At 36.9% G+C, this 20160-nt stretch overlaps 1 protein-coding gene across 8 annotated transcripts in view; it reads left to right on the top strand.

The window, feature by feature from the left end:
* Rps6kc1 (ribosomal protein S6 kinase C1) overlaps nt 1–20160 on the top strand; it is a 160071-nt gene that overhangs the window by 87280 nt on the left and 52631 nt on the right. For all 8 annotated transcript variants that reach the window (XM_010642536.3, XM_033762046.1, XM_010642537.3 and 5 more), the window contains one exon: nt 161–253. In XM_010642536.3, coding sequence (XP_010640838.1) covers nt 161–253 — 93 coding nt within the window. The remainder of the gene's footprint in view (nt 1–160; nt 254–20160) is intronic.

Raw genomic sequence — 20160 nt, 5'->3', positions numbered from 1 at the left:
TTATTGTGCATTACAGACAAACAGAAACTTCCTCCTTTTATCTTTCCATTCTCTGATTTATGATAAATTGAGTTTCCTTTGGCCTGGCATTTGCTTCAGCAGGCAGTCTTCCTTCAAGTACCTCCCTGATTGATGTATAATCTTTGATATCTTCCATTAGCCTCCAGGATCACTAAGTTCAAGGCCCCCTTGGAACCTAAGGAGCCCTGCCGAGGAGCTGAAGGCCTTCCGAGTCCTTGGGGTGATTGACAAGGTAATTCTTCAGTGTCTCTTCAAGAGTTCAGTCATAAATCGACTGCATGCTGACATTCTGTCTTTGAAGCTTTGGATCTTAAGGATATGAAACAAAAGGAGAAAATGACTCAAATGCATCTGCACTTTAAAAATAACAAAAGCAGAAGAGAAAAAGCTTTTATCTAAGCAATTCATGTAAGGTCATGCAAAATATATTTGAGCAGAAGGAGAAGGTGCATATTTGTGGGCATTCAGTTGAGGAAGGGGTTTTATTTTATAAAAGTGGTGTAGCAGGAAGACACTCTAATAAAAGACGCGGCGAACAGATGCAAGCTGGTGAGCTCACATGCAAGTGTGGGGACATGTCAGATACGCCCAATATTTACAGTGCTAGACCTGTTGATAGCTTATGATTGCAATTTAAAATCCATACGCACTAAGCCACGTTTCAAATGTATTTGATCACCTACCACTTTACTGTCACAGTGAAGTAAAATGCCTCATTTAATATTAAGGTATAAATTAATCTAGATCTTTTTCATCATTAAACGTCTTTCTGAAGCACCTTGGTGTTCTTTTGTAATGCTTTCTTGTGTTCATTGAGCATTTCTTGTGTTCTTAAATATGCATGTGATTCTTTGTTTAAATAAAAAATATGTAATACATTTCAAGCAATTTGGACAATAATGGTTTGAGGTATTCTAAAGGGAGCATTAGTATATTGTGTGAAGCTCTGTTTTATTCTCACAAGAATCATTTTTCTCAATGTATTTGATGGAAGTCTGATGTGAAGAATTCTGAGTAGTGTAGGTGGACTTTTTTGTTGTTGTTAGGGTTTGAAGCATTCCCTTAGCCATTTTTTTCTGCAGCCTTTTCATCGTGAGAACTTCCTGCCTGAGAGTGAGCGGAAGCAAAATAGTAATGGAGTAGTTGCTAGTGCTTGGATTTCTGTGCAGATAACTCTGCTTTCTTGCTACATAGCTTTTGCCTTCTCTCTGTGGTATTTCTTTGAACACTATGTGACCTTTCATTGCTATGCTGTAAACTTTGAATCACCTGGAAGTCCTGCTATTGAGCATGCAGGTTGGTCTGAAGGACTTTGGCAGTGGAGGCATTCCTGGATTCTGTCCTGGTGCCTGATTCCTTCCTCTTTATTCTGTTAACCTGGAAAGTGTGGTTGGTGTTTAGCAGATGACAGTAGGAAGTATGTGTCTTGGAATAATAAACTTTGCCTGTAAATCTTTTAGAATTTAGAATATAGTGTCTAATAAAAACATGAGTAGGTGGATTTAAAAAAATTGGAGTTGTTGTTCAAGGTAAATTCGTTTCTGTTGTACTGAGGAATATCTAACACATAATGTGTACCAATACATACTTGTTGAATAAATGAATTGAAATAATTTAAAATATATCATCTATAGAGTGACACCTACTGGTATAAAGTGAGACTGCTGCTTACTATCATACAAGGAGACTGACTACTTAGAAGGTATTTTTACCCAGAGGGGCAGTGATTCCATAGCTGTATGTTGATTTAGTATTCAAAGAGAAATAAATGACTTTCTGTTCTGTAGTTGGGATTATAAAATCCTTCATTAGCATAGTTATGCAGCAAGAGATTTAAACGTTAAGGCTCCTGGAAAATAAGTAAGCTTATGTGCATTCAGTTGTGAAAATGATCAGGACAGTGAAGGCCCTCAAAATCATATCATGGGAGGAACAGCTGAAAACAAGATACCATGTGAGGTCTTGAAATATTTGAGGGCTGTCTTGGACAGAGGAACTATGTCATGTTTTGTTTAAACCTACAGGATGAAAGAGTTTACAGCTGCAGAGTAGGATTATCTCAGACAAATCAGGATGCAAGGTTTTGCTGGCAGGAAGGCTAGTTGACTGTTAAAATCTTCTGCAGGATACAGCTAGAACTAAGGAATACAAGCTTGAGAACAGTGAATTTTGGCTTATGATTAGAAATACATTTCAAGAATTATTATCTTGAGTCTGGGGGTACAGCACAATGGTAGAATGCTTGCCTAGCATCTGTGAGGCTGTGTATTCCATCCCCAGCACTACACACACACACACACACACACACACACACACATGCTCCCTCTCTCTCTGTCACACTCACACAACTCATACCGTGACCAGAGGCAGATTGGATTTCTTCAGATATTACGAGCTTCTTGTCCGTAGAGATATTCAAGTGAAGGCTGAAGATCAGTGGTGGAGGTATTGTGGAGGGAATTCAAACATTGGATGTATTTTTACATTAGATAACTTTAAAAAATTCTTTAAGCCCCCAGATGCGTTTACACATGGTCTTCGTGTAGCAAAGGCAGGGGAGAGAAGAAATTAATGCAAGAACTGAACTGTGTTGGAATAAGGAAGATGGATTACTCTTACAGTCATACAGGTTTTTGCATATTTAGTTGCAAACTTTTGTGTTGTGTATAAGTGATATGAATACGTGCAGTGTGTATGATTTTGTATATAAAGATTTTTTACATGTAGGTAATTTATAATTTATAATTTAGATTGGTCATTTGGTCAGTAGTAGGACACTCAAAAGCCAGAGTGTTTCTGAGAAAATTTGCTGTTACATAACTTATCTATAAAAGGCTAAAGGAGCCCATAGTACACTTAACAGTAATGTACCAATGACATGTTTCTGGATTTTTATATAGTATTTCATCTATAGAAGATGTCCAGGGGTGGGGTGGGGGCTTGTCAAAGGGTAAGTGGGACTCTTTGTACTATTGCTGCACTTTCTGTAAGTTAAAAGAAGTTAGAAAAAGAAAAAAAGCTGAAGGGAAGACTGACTTGAACACCACAGTGATAATACCAAGATTTATCCCTTCACTGCCAGTTCATGCTTTTGGCTTAAGTGTCATTAGAATGTCATTCTATGTGTGGGTGTTCACATGAAAGCCTAGGGGTGTTCATATGGAAGGCCAATAAAGATATTGCTACTTTATGAAAAATAATTTAAGTAGGTTGCTTTGCAGATTATGGTTATAAAAGACCCATTGCTATTTATTAGGTCCAGTGCCTCGGCGTTTTATAGCTGCCTAAGTTTATCTGATGAGGCAGAGGTTTTAGGTTAACAAGTCATTGAACAAATACGGGAGTTTTTATTTTTGTAGCTAAAAATGTGAGTGAGAAAATTTCTGGAGGTTGTTCCAATTGAGTGAAAGATTGGCACTTGCTGTCTTTAAGGTACCTAAGCAGTATCCTGCATGAAAATTTAAGGGAAAACTGTCTTCATTGCAACCGCAGATGCATCACTATTTGGATATTTTCTTATATAAGGAACATTGGGTTAAACTGGTTTAATCTGAAAGGATTTCTGTGTGTACTTCACCTATGCAGTGTGACCAAAATATTACCTAGGAACTTTAATGTTGTCATGTGACAATAAATTGCACTTTTGTTTCTGGGAAAATGGAGTAGAGGTCCTTTTCCCTATTCCTTCTGCTAAATAGGGCCAAACTCTTGATATTACATGGAAAACAAAGCTAAGTAGACTGAAAAGTGGAGAGAAGAAGGAAGGCTGGCTGCTGACCTAAAGAACTACAAGGTAGTGAGTTCTCTGGGTTTCTTTTTGCCTTGCATGTCTCAGATTAGATGTTGGAGAAATGGGCAGTGTGGGTAAGCCAAGAAATGTAGACCAGAATAAAACAACACAAGCACCCTAAACAAAAGTCTATTCTTTCTAGACAAAAGCTTAGTAAGACAAAAAACTTCAAAACAATGCGCAATAACTGCCCTGATCTGGACAGCACCACAGAAAAACTGGGTCCTCTTTCCATTCCTACTAACATATGCCAAGTAGGACCTCTGTACCTCTGTCCTTGCCAGGATGGAGCCAGGTGGCCCATTTCCTTGCTGGCCCAGGGTCAGAGGAAGCTTCCCGGAGATTCAGGACCCTGACACTACCTAGTGGTAAAGACAAGTGACAAGACACCCTGTTCTTCCAGGCCAGGGTGTATCAGTGAAGGTCTGAGCCTCTGCCTTCATTGAGTAGTAACCAGGAATTCCGGTTTCTTTCCTCAGATACCAGTGAAGGTTGAATGGTGAAGCTAACCTTGAATGACAGTGACATTCCCCGTCCCCTCAGGGTGATACCAGAGAGTAGGGCCTCTAAGGTAAACGCTTACTAATATCTTTAGTCTAATAACTATTACCAAAAAGTCCAGCTTTCCATGGAAAGTCACCTGTCATACAGTAACTAGGAAGATCTCAACTTGAATGAGAAGAAAAAACCCACTAATACCAACACTGAAAAGACACAGATGTTAGAATTATCTGAGGACTTTAGCAACAGCCATCATAAGTGTTTCAGCAAGCAGTTACACACACAAGAAGCAATGAAAAAATAAAGTCTTAGCAAAGGACAAGAAGATATATGTGGAGATATATCTCCAAGTGTAAATTGTACAACAGAAGAGTAGAGTAAGAGAAAAAAGAAACTCAGTAGGCTCAACAGCAAAATGGATGAGACAGAGGAGAATTTTTGACCTTGAAATTAGATCAATAGAAATTGCCCCGTTTGAATAGAGTGGAAAAAAAAAATAGAGCCTGAGAAATATGTGTGACTAAATCAGAGGGTTAATAATTGTCATTGGGCTTACAGATAAAGAGGGAAAAGACTGTGGGACTGAAAAGCGCTTGAGGAAATAGTGGGTAGAAATAAACCTACAAATTCAGGAAGTTAAATGAACCCCAGGGGAGAATACAAAAGTTCATGGCAAGGCCCATCAAAATCTCACTTTAAAAAATTAAAGATAAGGAAAAAAATTTGAAAGTAATATGAGAGCAACACCACTTTACCTATAAGAAAACAACAGTTCAAACGATAATGAGTTTCTTATTAGAAACCATGGAGGCTAGAAATACATGGTACAACATTTTCAAGTGCTAAAAGAAAGAACTGTAATTCAGATTTTATAGCCTGTGAAAGTATGAAAGGTAATAGAAAAATACGGAAAATTTTGAAATTAAATTTGTTACAGTAAAAGACCCATTGCCATTAATCTCCTTCAAAAAGTTCCTCATGCTTTGACCATGCTTACCTATCAATTTTTCTTTCTTTCTTTCTTTCTTTCTTTCTTTCTTTCTTTCTTTCTTTCTTTCTTTCCTTCTTCTTCTTCTTCTTCTTCTTCGTCTTCTTCTTCTTCTTCTTCTTCTTCGTCTTCTTCTTCTTCTTCTTCTTCTTCGTCTTCTTCTTCTTCTTCTTCTTCTTCGTCTTCTTCTTCTTCTTCTTCTTCTTCGTCTTCTTCTTCTTCTTCTTCTTCTTCGTCTTCTTCTTCTTCTTCTTCTTCTTCGTCTTCTTCTTCTTCTTCTTCTTCTTCGTCTTCTTCTTCTTCTTCTTCTTCTTCGTCTTCTTCTTCTTCTTCTTCTTCTTCGTCTTCTTCTTCTTCTTCTTCTTCTTCGTCTTCTTCTTCTTCTTCTTCTTCTTCGTCTTCTTCTTCTTCTTCTTCTTCTTCGTCTTCTTCTTCTTCTTCTTCTTCTTCGTCTTCTTCTTCTTCTTCTTCTTCTTCGTCTTCTTCTTCTTCTTCTTCTTCTTCGTCTTCTTCTTCTTCTTCTTCTTCTTCGTCTTCTTCTTCTTCTTCTTCTTCTTCGTCTTCTTCTTCTTCTTCTTCTTCTTCGTCTTCTTCTTCTTCTTCTTCTTCTTCGTCTTCTTCTTCTTCTTCTTCTTCTTCGTCTTCTTCTTCTTCTTCTTCTTCTTCGTCTTCTTCTTCTTCTTCTTCTTCTTCGTCTTCTTCTTCTTCTTCTTCTTCTTCGTCTTCTTCTTCTTCTTCTTCTTCTTCGTCTTCTTCTTCTTCTTCTTCTTCTTCGTCTTCTTCTTCTTCTTCTTCTTCTTCGTCTTCTTCTTCTTCTTCTTCTTCTTCGTCTTCTTCTTCTTCTTCTTCTTCTTCGTCTTCTTCTTCTTCTTCTTCTTCTTCGTCTTCTTCTTCTTCTTCTTCTTCTTCGTCTTCTTCTTCTTCTTCTTCTTCTTCGTCTTCTTCTTCTTCTTCTTCTTCTTCGTCTTCTTCTTCTTCTTCTTCTTCTTCGTCTTCTTCTTCTTCTTCTTCTTCTTCGTCTTCTTCTTCTTCTTCTTCTTCTTCGTCTTCTTCTTCTTCTTCTTCTTCTTCGTCTTCTTCTTCTTCTTCTTCTTCTTCGTCTTCTTCTTCTTCTTCTTCTTCTTCGTCTTCTTCTTCTTCTTCTTCTTCTTCGTCTTCTTCTTCTTCTTCTTCTTCTTCGTCTTCTTCTTCTTCTTCTTCTTCTTCGTCTTCTTCTTCTTCTTCTTCTTCTTTCTTCTTCTTTCTTCTTCTTCTTCTTCTTCTTTTCTTCTTCTTCTTCTACAGGGGATTGAATGTGGGTCCTTGCACTGATCTAAATCCCCGGCCCTTTCCCATCATTTTTGCCATTTTCTGAAGTGGTTGTGGAAGTCCTCTTTCCTGAACAGCTTTTTGAGGTGTAATAAAAAATATGGTAAATGCTGCTGCTAAGTGCCATCCAACAGAAAGGCAGACTTGTAAAAATATGAGGATGTTGTGTCCTCATCCACCTTCTTTACTGAATCTGGCACTGTGTGACCTCTAGCTCTTTCCCAAAGTCAAAATGACCACAAAAGGTAATTGTTTTGAATCCATTCAGGAGATTGAGGTAGTCATAACAATGTAATTTAAGACATTTATGAGAGAGGACTTGCAGAATTGCTTCAGAAAGTGGCAAGAATGTTGAGATAAGTGTATTCCAAGTAAAGGGCTATACTTTGGAGGGCGTTAGTGGCAGTGTTTTTTACTGTAATAAAATTTTAAAATTTAAACATACTGTATTTTTCTGTCACATCTCATATCTTTCAGGAATGAATGGGAAATAAAAATATTCTCAGATGAAGAAACAAAAAAGAACTTGCCAGTAGCAAACCTACCACAAAAGAATAACTAAAGTCAGTTTTTTAAGTGAAGAAAAGGCTAAAAGTAGGAATCTTGGAGTATTAGGAAGAAAAAAAGGACAATGGAGAGGGTACAATATTAGTAAATACAATAGATTTTCCTTCTCTTAATTTTTCTAAATTATGGCCCAAGCAAAAATGGTAATAATATCTGATGTAATTCTATATGTATGTAGAGAAAACTTTTATACTAATAAAAATTTTAAAATATTATAAATGATGGAGAGTAAGGGAATATCTGTGTAATAGAGAAAAAGTTTTTATACTTTAGCTTGAATAATAAAATGATAACGCCATTGTACTGTGGTTTTATTTATATATATATATATTAATAACTAGAGAATCAGTAAAAAAGCTATGTAAAGATGGGCACTAAAAACAATATAGATAGCTAATGTGGAATTCTAAAAAAATGTTCTGATAATTCATAAGAAGGCAAGAATAGAAAACAGAAATGAAAATAGAACAAACAAATGAAAAGAATTGCAAACTTAAGTTCTAACACATCATTAATTACATTAAATGTAAATGATATAAATATATTAAAACAGATTAACTGAGTATTTTAAAAATATGACTCACTTCTATGGTATGTATAAGAATCTTCAAACACAGTGATATAGATAGGTTGAAAATAGGGCAGAAAATATGTAAATATATCATGTAAACATTAATAAAGAAAATACGAGTGACTACATTAATATTAGAGGAAAAAGGCTTCAGAGCAAGGAAAATGATCAAGAGGAACACTGTATGATAAAAGGGTCCATCCACTAAGAAGACAAAGAAGTCCTAAATATGTATATACCAAATGTTATAAAATAATACGAAGCAAAACCATATAGAACTGAAAGGAGAAGTAGGTGAATCTACAATTATAATTGGAGATTTCACACTCTCAACTGTTGATAGAACAATCTGACAGGAAACTAGCAAAGATGTAGAAGAACCCAATGATACCATCAAACAAGATGGCACAGTTGGCATTTATAGAGCCCACCCTACCCACAGCAGCAGAATACCATTCTTTTCAAGTGCCTGTGGAGGTGTACAAAGACAGACAATTTCGGGGCCCCCAAATCAACTTCAGCAAATCTGAAAGAACTGAAATTATACAGAGTGCATTCTCTGACCACACCTGAGTGAAACTGTTAATACCAGAAAGATAACGGGAAACTCCAAGTCCTTGGAAACTGAATGCTACCTTTCTAAATCCATGGATCAAAGAGGAAACCCCAAAGGGAATTCTAAGATACATATAGTTGAGTGAAAATAAAAGCAGAATGTATCAAAATTTAAGCTAAAGCAGTACTGGGAGAAATTTATAGTAGTAAATGCACATGTCAATGAGGAGGAAAAGTCTCAAATCAGTAGCCCAAGATTTTAACTCAAGAAACTAGAAAAAGAAGAAAATACACCTAAATCAAGCAGGAGGAATTAAGTAAAGGTCAGAACAGACATGGGTGAAAACTGAGTAAAAGCCATACAGAAAAGAAAATCAGTGGAACACTAACCTGGTTCTTTGTGAAGATCAATAAAATTGACAAACTTATGGCAAAACTGACAAAAAGTAAAGAAAAGAAAAGAAAGAAGACTCAAACTGCCATCATTAGGAGTGAGATGGGGAAAGATCGTGCAGACATCAAAAACCTATCGAGGGAATGTTACAAACAAACCTGCACATGTAAATTTGATAACTTAGGTGAAATGGACCAATTCATAGAAAAGCATAACTGCCAGCCAGCATGAAATAGAAAATTGGAATAGCTCTAGAACTGTTAAGGGAATAGAACATACAATTAAAATATTCCTAAAATGAAATCTTGAGGCTCAACTGGTTCACCAGAGAATCCTACCAAACCTTCAAAGAAGAATTAACACCAATTCTACACATTTTGTTCTTGGAAGTGGAAGAAGTGGGAACAATTCCCAGTTCATTTAAGAGGCCAGTTTTACTCTGATAACAAACAAAAGCAGTACACATCAGAAAACTACAGACCAATGCAGTATTACTCATGAATATAGCTAAAAAAAATTCCAGCAAAGTATTAGAAAACAGAAAGTATACATCAGAAATATCTAAAAAGAATTAAATACCACGATCAAGTGAAATTGATTGCTGGATACAAGGCAGGTTCAGTATCTAAAAATCAGTCCAGTTAATCTAACCATATTAATAGTATAAAGAAAAAAGTCACATGACCATTCAATTGATACAATACAAGCTTTTGAAAATTCAGTACCAGTTAATGAAAAAAAATCTCTGAAAACTGGAAATCGAGAGAGTCTTCCTTAATGTGGTAAAGGATAGCTCCACAAAATTTAAAACTAACATCATACTTAATGGTAATTGTCTGACTGCTTTATCCCTAAGATAATACTTTTATTCAACATAGGACCAAAAACTCCAGACAGTGCAATAAAGGAAGAAAAGAAAACAAAAGACATTGGGATTGGGAAAGAAGAAATATACCTGTCCCTATGTAAAGATAACATAACTGTCTACACATCATAAATCAAGCCAGATGTGGTGGTGCACGCCTATAATCCCAGCACTCAGGAAGCTGAGATGGGAGGATCACTGTGAGTTTGAGGCCAACCTTGGCTACATATTGAATTCAAGATCAGCCTGAACTACATAGCAAGACCCTGTCTCAAAAAAAATAAACTAATGGGCCGGGGATTTAGCTCAGTGGTTCCGCCGCCTGCCTTGCAAGTGCAAGGAACTGAGTTCGATCCCCGGTACCAAAAAACACCCCCAAAAAACAAAAAACAAATCAAACTAAAACTATAAAATCTACAAAGAACTAAAGTCAGTAAGTCTAAAACAGTTTCAAGGTACAAAATATGTGTAGAAAATCAGTTTTATTTCTGGATACTAGCAGCCCATGAAAATTTGAATTAAACATATAGAATTACTTGGCTAAAACTAGCAATATATGTACAGAACTGTTGTATAAATTTCATAATATGGATAAAAGAAATCAAAGCTATAAATAATTGAGAAAACATGTTTGTGATCAAAAGGCTCGAATAGTACCTATGTAAATTCTCAAACTGATACACAATTTTAACAGAATTCCTCAAGTTCTTAGGGTGTTTTGTAGGTATAGACAAGATTTTTCTAAAATTTACATGGGAAATTATAGGAACTAGAATAGCTATAAATAGTGTTGACAATAAAAAGAGCGGGTATAGTCACTCTGTTCATTTTACGTCTTAACAGCTACAATGATGAAGTGGTTGGTACTGTGTAGAGACAACTGGATGAGTGAAACAGGGTGGAGAATGCAGAAACTGCCCCACAATATGGCCAGCTGATTTTTGACAAAGACACAAAGCAATTTAGCATAGGCGGGGGAATCTTTTTAACAAATATTGCTAGAGCAGTTGGCTATCCTTTGACTCCAAAATGAACCTTGACCTGATTCTCATGTCTTCTCGTGTTTTATACAAAAATGAGTTGAAAATGAATGAAATATTTAAATGTCAAACTATATTATGTAATTTCAACAAGGAAACAAGAAAAAAAGAATCTTTACAATGTAGACCTTGGTTTATAATAGTTGAGGACATGCCCCTGAAAGTGTGACCCATAAAAGGAGAAATTGGTAAGTTGGACTTCATTGATAAAGGTTTAAGAGTCTTGCTTTGCTAGACTCATTAAAGGGCTGAAAGGACAAGTGACAGAATGTGAGAATTTCTTTGCAAACCACACATGACAAAAGTCTCATTTGGAATATTATAAAGAACTCTAAAACCCAACAGTAAAATCAGTTTCAATTAAAAAATGGCCAGAAGATATGAGAAAGCATTTTAGGAAATGAAGTAATAGCAAAGAAGCTCATGGAATGATGTTCAGCATCATGTCATTAGAACAAAACACTAGAACAAAAGAACACAGTATCACTGCACAGCTTTTGGAAAACTTCATTTGTAAGAGTCCCAAATTATAAACAACCAAAATATCTTAAAGTAGGTAAATAGTTAAAACTATATAGATAATTTACCAGTAAAAAGGAACCACTTATGCACCTATCAACTGGAATGGAGTCATGCCGAATGAAAAGCTAACAGTTATATACTGTATGATTCCATACATTTAACACCTCAGAATGGCAAAGTTATGGAACAAAGAGCAGACTAATGGATGCCAATATTTGTGGATGGTGGGAGGAAGGAGAGTGGGTGAGACTGTAAGCTTTGTGGTGGTGGAATCGTTCTGCAGGAATGTGCATGTGAGATCAAAGGTGCGGTGGGACCGTGTGCAACATGGCGCTGATGTCAGTTTTCTCGTTATCGCAGTGTCCTATAGAGACGTGAGTTGTAGCCCTGGGTCAAACAAGATGCAGACGACGTGAGATCTCGCTGTACAACCTCTGCAACTTCCTTTAATTCAAAATTATTTTAAAATAACTTTAAAATGTTAATTGTTTGGTTTACCTTCTTTGTGCTGTCTTGTGTATATTTTATTTCAACTATTTCTATTTTCCTATTTCCTTCTAGTTAACTCTAGAAGAATTGCAGTAGGAGGGTACAAAGACATATAAATGAAACTAATGATAAGGTAGATAAGGATTAATAATTATTTCTATAACACTGATTATGTACTTACAGCAAAATTGAGTTCATCTAACATGGTCCCATATTGGGAAAATACAGCATTATTCTATTGTAATATTTAAAAAAAACCATCACCATGACTGTTCCAGTAAATATATAGCTATTTGCCATGTACATACCTGCTATCAGCAAACTAAGAATAGAGAGGAAGCTCTACTTGATAAAGAACATCTACAAAAACCTTAGGGCTAGCATCATACTTAATGTTTAGAAACTATAAGTTTCTTGCTCAGAACCAGGCAGCGATGTACCCTCTCTTTTTCAACATGATACCGGAAGGCATAGCTAATGCTGTTAGATTGGAAAAGGAAATAAATGGAGTGCAGGTTGGGAAGAAAGATTTCTATCTGTTCACAGTGATGAACAAGCTTTTCTGGGGTTCTGCAGCAAAGCCTGGCTTGCTTTTTGTTGGGTTTTTCCATCAACAGACACCAAACATTTGTTTTCTGTCTTCTAAATTATCACTAACTTTTTTGTTTCTTTTGTTTTCTTTGTGTTCATTGTGACTTCATACTTTCTAAATTTTCTTTCTTGTTATTTGATTTCTAGAGGGCCCAGTAAAAGAGTATTAAATTTAACATAGTACATTGCCCTTTCAGTTTCATGATGTTTGTAATTTTGGTCAACATGTCTTTGTTGTCCTTGTAGAAGTCCTTAAATTTATTTTTAAAAACATCATATGGTTGAGTCCTGTTGGTGACATATACTAACATAACTATTTCAGATCAATCCCCTACCTTTGGGATACTAGTAGTTGTATTCCACCCATTTTCCCTTACCCGTGTTTAAAATTAAATCGTAGGCTTCCTGAATCATTTATAAAGTTAAAGTTTATACTCATTTTCTTTATTTCCTTCTTAAAATGTGCTGTTATTTTCCTGTAGTCTGATTTTCTTGCTGCCATAACCATTTATAAAACTGAGTCTTTATAAAATGAGCTTCTAAGACTGTTGACTCTTGCTTAACACCTGATAGTACCTTCACATAGGTTTTAGGGCAAAGTTCAGCTTCCTAAGTGAGCCTTGGGAGCCCTTTGTGACCAGCCTCTCCTTTTTCTGTTGATTCTCAGCCAGTTCTTTCCCTCTTGATGAACCCGAACCACCACCACATTGTCTTGGCTACCGTCCTGTTGAGCCCTGATCTTGTAGGCAAGCAAATCGCGTTTTATAGTTGCCTTGAGTTATCTGTCATAGCACTTGTTCATGTCCTGCAGTAGTTTTCAGTAATATTTTGGTGCCTTGTTCAGTGAGCCTTCAGATTGCTCACATGCCTAAGCATACAAGGGGTGATTGAAAACTGTGGTGTGTGCTTTGGTTAAAAAAAAAAAAATTGATCACTGTGAAAGATGCATCACCTTTAATCCCCCTCAGAATACCCTCCTTGCTTCAAACACGCTCCATTGTTCTTGCCATTTTTTTTTTGGCACCGGGGATGGAACTCAGTCGGGTCCTTGTGCTTGAGAGGCATGCAGCTGCACCACTGAGCTAAATCCCTGGCCCTGTTCTTGCCACTTTTAAAGAAAGTTATTTCATACTAGTTTATTTAGGAATGCTGCTTTCACTCCTTAATACATTTTATGCATTTCTCATACACTTTTTCGCTCATGAGTTCGTGGAGTGCTGAAGGGTTAGTGTCATCTTTATTGACCAACCATCTTCAGAACAAGACTCATTGGTTCACCCTGGAGTTTCTGCATGTGCTTCATTTATTTCAGTTACTCCCGATAGAGGAGAATAGCGTCCCCTGGCAGCTTTCTCATTTTCCAAAGTGCCAAACTCATCTTGACTTTTTTTCAGTTTGATCCCAGCTTCAGGCACCTACAGCAAACAATATCTCCTAAAGCTTTCTGTGCAAAATTGCTGATTCCCACTGTTCCGTTACTATTTTCAGTTGCTATCCATTCATGTTTCTCTGAATTTAGGCACTGGCCAGGGCAGCACCCTACTGGCCACTTGCAGTACTGTGTTCCCCGGGGCACCAAGGGGTACTGTGCTGGGCTTCCACCACCAAGCTGGGTTGGGCTGTTCTTGTAATTTTCCAAAACAGTTCTGTAAGTCCTCTTTCCCGAGGGTCTTTACACAGTGTGATCAAAAATACACTGAATACTGTGCTGAGTCCCATCCAACAGAAAGGCAGGCTCCTGATATTATGATTTGACCTCATCTACCTTATCCACTGGATCTGGCACTGTGTGATTTTTGGCTCTTCCTCAAAGTCAAAATGACCATGAAAGGCAAATGTCTGAATTGATTCAGGACACTGAGGCAGCCACAATAGCTCAAGTGAGGACACTCATGAAAGAAGACTCTCAGAACTGCTTCAGAAAGTAGCAAAAAGTATGGGAGAAGTTTGTTCAAAGACAGGGTATTTTGAAGGGGATTAAAAAATTTAATATTCACTATTTTGTTTTTATCACATTGCATACTTACTAATTATTCATTTGGTGGTGCTGGGGATGGAACCCAGGACCTTGAGCACACCAGACAGGCACTGTACCACTGAGCTACATCCCAGCCCCTAAGCAGACTTGCTGAGTAATTTTGAAGGGAACAGAAGGAGACAGTATATAGGATGTACTTTAAGATCACGAGTCGTCTGTGAGTCTGTACTACATTCTCAGCATCAGAGCAGCAGTGTCAGAGCAAAACTGAAAGCTTTCCTACTCCTCCCATTTCCATGACTCTCTAGCAGGTACTTTGTGCAGCCAGGGATATCATCAAATTTAAGAATGTGTGTTGTGCCTTTGTGTTTCATTATGTTCTTTAAAATATTTGGGAATTTTTCAAAATATGACCACCTTATGTTCTTATAAGTTTCTATGTCATATTAAAATACTGTTAAAATTGAATCAGTACCAGAAGTTTAATCTGCTACAAAAGTACAAACTCAGTAAAAAACATTTAAAAATGATAGTGTTTAAAACTTCCTTGGCCTTGAGCCATTTTCTTCTATTTTGGAATCAGGCTGCCTTTGACATCAGCAACTTCGGTGGATGTGTACTATGCTGGTTGACTTGTGATTGTTGCCTCTGTGTCCATTATTGTTAGAAGTGGGCACCTGTTAATTGTCTGTTTACACCTATTCTAACACTGTGTACAGGAGAACTGTATGGATATATTTGCTGCTCCTTAGGGACTTATTTCCCTTTTTCAGGTCCTCTAAACTGATACAAACATTTTTAGAGTACCTCTAGCATGAGAATGAAAATTTTAAAACGGGCTATGAATGGACAATGAGATAGTTTACATCAGCATTACAGTATTAGATTTTTCTAGCAAATGCAAATAAGGACTTAGAGCTAAGTATAATAAACTATACTTTTAATTGAATTATTTTTCATCTAAATATAACCGTGTCAAGTTTTCATCTCAAGTGGATTTAAAAATTCAAACCAGAGAAATAGAATAAATGGATTCACTATGAAATTGAATGGCATGAGTTGAACTTGGGCCTATAAACCCAGAACTTTAGAGTTTTAACCTCTCTTTAGCATAATCTCTTCATGGCCTTGGGCAAGTTCTTCACGAAAACAGAAAACAAGACAATCAAGGTGAGAATGACAAAGGTGTAGAGATCTAGCTTTTAAAGCATTGGATCTGAGAAGAGCCTCCTAAGTGGTTGTTTTTCCTAGCTCTTTAGCGGTTCTGCTTTAAACCCAAGTTCTCCGTCTTTTATATTCTGCCTGTTGCTGCTTTATATCCAGCTTCCTTACAAAGGCACACCATGTCCTTTGGAAGCAGGTTTTATAAAGTAATAGATGTATAGGCCTAGGATTTGAAAATACACAAAGTAAAACTCCTTTTTCATATATATAAAAGACTTTTCTGTGATAGGATTATTGTTCACTAAATCATTAACCTCACTTCCTAGTAAGAGACATCAATGAGGCGGGCTCATGTTCATTGACATTTGACTCTTACGAATGTAAGAGATTTTGAATTCATGTTTGTGGTTGAAATAATTACTCCCTGGATTATTTACTAGAGAATAACTTGTATTTTTCATGAGTTTAGGGCGGAACTAGGGTTAGTTATTTGTCCTGTAAGCCACGGGCTAGGCCAACTGATTTTTGGATGGGAAGTAGACAAGCATTTTTTTAAAAAAAGACTTTATTTAAAGCAGTTTTAGGTTCACAGGAAAGTTGAGAGATAGCCCCATCCTCTCTGCTCCTGCACATGCATAGCTTCCCTCATTATCAAAGCCTTCCACCAGAATGGTACCTTTGTTAAAATTGCTGCACCTGCATTGGCTTTGGCCTATCATTGTCACCCAAATAACTGAGGCCAAGTTTGGCCTGAGGATGCCTAGGTACCTGAGTTCTCCTATAAGGAACTGTAGTCTAATTTAATACAGAAACAGACTGAAAGAGTAACTTGGTAATACACTTTGTTAGTCAGCTTTCTGTCACTGTGACAGAGTACCTGAGGTAATCAACTGAAAAGCAGGAAAAGTTGATTTGATTCGGTTTCAGAGATTTCAGCCCATGTTTAGTTGGCCCCTTTGCTTGGGCCTGTGTAGCTGAGAACATTATAGTGCAGGAGGAGTCTTCACCTCATGGGAGCTAAGGAGCGAAAAGGAAGATAGGACAGGGGCAGGGTCCTGATGTCCTCTGCCTGGGACACCCCCATTGTCTTAACCTCCTTCCTCTGGACCTCACCTACTGAAAATCCACCCCCTCCCAACAGCATCATGGGCTGCCGACCAAGTTCTGCCACTTGGGGGCCCTGGGGGGTGGTGTCAGGATATAACTACATAAAGCATACATTTGGTAACAGATAGCTGAGCCTCCGCCAATCACAGCAGCTGACCGTGTGCAGACACAGTGGGTGCTAAGCCGTATCCTTTCTGGCCGCCTCTGAACCTCACTTCTTTTTCTGCCATACGTGCTGCTTGGCATGTTGCTGCATGGAGTTCTCTGAGCCTGTTCTGTTTCTGCCAGCTGCCTACTTCTTGAATCATTCCTTGTGTGATTCATTGCTGCTAAACTTAATTTGTCTAAGGTTTTAAATTTGAGTAGTCCTTAGTTTACGTAGGCTTCAGTTTTGGTGTTGTACACATTCTGTGTTTGTACAAGTGTGTGAATACTTTGTATCCACCATATAGTATCATCCAGAGTACCTTCACTGCCCTAAAAAAAAAGAAATCTGTGCTCTGCCTGTTCTTTACCCCCGCTCTTCTTCCTCAGCTTGTGATAACTTCTGATCTTTTGCTGTCTCCATAGTTTTACTTTTTCTGGAATTTCATAGAGCTGGAATCATACAGTATGGAGTCTTTTCAGCTTGACTTCCTTCAGTAATTTATGTTTATGATTTCTCTATGTTTTTCTGTGGCTTGATAGCTCATTGCTTTTCAGTGGTTGGTGGTGTTCTGTTATTTGAATGTACCATAGTCTCTTTATCCATGTCCCCACTGAAGGACATCTTGGCCGCTTCTGAGTGTTGGTGATTTGGAAAGAAGCTGACACAAACATCCGTGTGCCGATTTTCTTACAGACCTACCACCCTTTGGGTAGACACCAGGGAACACAGTTGCTGCGTCATACTTGAGTATGTTTCGTTTGGTAAGATACTGCCAAACTGTCTCCCACCCTGCTCCTCAGGATTTGGTGTTAGCTTTCTGGACTTTGGTCATTCTAACAGATGTTTAATTTGCATTTCTCTGATGATATATAACATTGAGCATCTTTTCTTACGCTTATTTGACATCTTTATACCTTCTTTGGTGAGGTCTCTGTTAGTCTTTGTCACATTTTAAAACTTAAATTAAAAAAATTGTAATTGGTACATGATAATTGTATGTTTATGGAGTACCGTGTGATGTTGTAGTTCATGTACACGACGTGTAATGTTCATAACCTCAAACTTTCATCATTCAAAATCCTCTCTACTAGCTGTTTTGAAACACATGATTATTTGTTGCCAACCATTTTCATACTAGTTTGCTCTAGCATATTAGGAGTTATTCCAGCTAGTAATGGCGCCCCTCCACTTGTTCACCATCCCCTCTCCATTCCTGTCTCCCCTGTAACTACTGTTGTACTCTCTACCTCAGTATGAGAATGTGTAGTATTTGTCCTGTGCTTAACTTACCTCACTTACTTTACTATAATGCTTTTCAATTCCACCCGTGTTTGGGCCCATTTTTAAATTGGATTGTTTGTTTTCTTATTGTTCAGTTGTAAGAGTTCTTTGTATATTTTGGATAGCTGTCCTTTATTAGATGAATCTTTCATAAATATTTTCTTCCATCAGTGGCTTGTTTTCACATTCTCTTGATGTTGTGTTTGGCAGAGAAGTTTTAAGTTTTAAAGAGGCCCATCTTATCAGTTATTTCTTCATGGGTGGGCTGTGAGTTTGATGTTGTATCTAAGAAGTCATCGCTGTACTCAGGTTATCTAGGTTTTCTCCCAAGTTATCTTCTAGTAGTTTTACAGTTTTGTGTCTCACATTTAGGCCTCTGATCCACTTTGGGTTAATTTTTGTGCAGGGTGTGAGGTATGTATGTAGATTCCCCTTTTTTGCATGTAGATATTCAGTTGTTCTAACACCATTTCTCCAAGACTGTGTTTGTTCTATTGTATTACTTTGCTTCTTTGTCAGAATCAGCTGGATGTATTTACGTGTGTCACTTTTGGGGCTCTCTATTCTTTTGCATTGATTTGTTTATCTCTTTGGGGGGTTCTGGAGGTCAAGCACCAGACTTCTAAGGCAAGCGCTCTAGCACTGAGCTCCATCCCTGGCCAGTTTGTCTGTTCTTTAGCAAAACCACCCCTTCTATGAGCTGGACAGTTCTACGAGCTGGACAGTCAGTTCTCTGGCTTTGTTGTTCTCTTTGATGCGTGTTAGCTGTTCTGGGCCTCTTGCATCTCCCTATATCCTTAGAATCAGTTTGTTGCTGTCTAGTGCAGAAACATTAACATTTTCTCTGTATTTTTTTCTGATCCTAATATTAGTCTGTCAGAGAAAAAACTTTGTGAACCATATTTTACTGCCCTTTGGGGTAAGGAAACAATGTGGGAATGATTAGCTTTTGAATTTTGAGTAAATTGTATTTGCAAATCTGTTTTAGCAATACCAAAATACACTTATTTTCTTTTTCTAATATTATGACTCATAATATATTCATAACATTTCTAGGAAGAGAAGTTATTCTGGTAGCATTTGCACTATTTTTAACCATTATCCCAATGACATACTGTGATTCTTAAAAAATATTATGATTATTTTTTCAGCAACCAAGTGTTCACAAGTATCAACTGAGTTCACATGGGGCATTCACACACAATGCAGTATTAGGTTAGGTTATGGAAACCATATATAATTGTACTCAGTGGGTTATGGTTACATTACTTAAGTTTAAAAAGAGGACAAATGGGCTTTATTATAACAGTTCTTATGGTACATGAATGTTTTAATAATGCCCTGGTTTTAAATTAATTTATAACCAATTCCCTTTGGAAGTTTTGAAGAAAAACATCTGGCTTAAGATTTGAATTAACATAAGCTAAATGTATCTGTTGCTGTTTCAAAATCAAGAATTAAAAGACTTTGTATAATTTTCTAAAAAATATTTTATCTATGGATGTTCTTTTGACTACATTAAAAATACTCTTTTATTTATTTATTTATTTATTTATTTTTCCTTATTGAGCAGCTTATTGGTATAATCTAGGTATACAGTACAGTTACATTCATCATTGGGATTCTGTACCTTTACATAATAGGTCTTGATTCTCATTTTTTCCCCTTGTCCCTGCCCTCTCTTCACTCCCTCCTCCCCTCACCATTTACAAACACTTTATTTCCATTTTTTCAGTTTCTCATATTTTTTTTCCTCTCCCTTATTACCTTTCCCCCACCCTTCCCACTTTCCCTACACCTTTAGCCCTTCACTTCCTATTTCACATTATTAATTATCTCATTAGGGCCCTGTGTACTATTATAGTTTTTCGTACCAAAGAAACTATTTGGTATTTCAGTTAAATAAGTCTCTGTATGAACATTAAAAATAGGGAATCCTAAAATAAAACTAAAAAGGAAAGTAAAAGAGAAAAGGCAATGATGTAACATTAAAATAATCCTTAATTCTGGAGATGAAAATGGTCCCTGAACATATTTGAATTGCTTCTTGCTCTTATAGTTTTATCTTATTCTATTTTTCATTATTTAGAGAATACTTTATTAGTTTCTGTAATCAAACCCACGTAGATATGACCTTACATATTTAGTACGATGTGTTACCCCTGTACACATGGAAAAAAAAAAGAAATTAACATTTATAGACCAATATGGCTGTCCATTTCTGTACAATGCCAACTCAACACAGTAAATTGGGATGACTTTTTCCAAAGTTGGCAGCAC

Source organism: Fukomys damarensis, unplaced genomic scaffold (assembly GCF_012274545.1).
Source record: "Fukomys damarensis isolate Sample0158 unplaced genomic scaffold, DMR_v1.0_HiC HiC_scaffold_11, whole genome shotgun sequence".
Taxonomy (NCBI): domain Eukaryota; kingdom Metazoa; phylum Chordata; class Mammalia; order Rodentia; family Bathyergidae; genus Fukomys; species Fukomys damarensis.
Note: the sequence above shows the minus strand (reverse complement) of the source record. Positions and strands in the feature narration are given on the sequence as shown.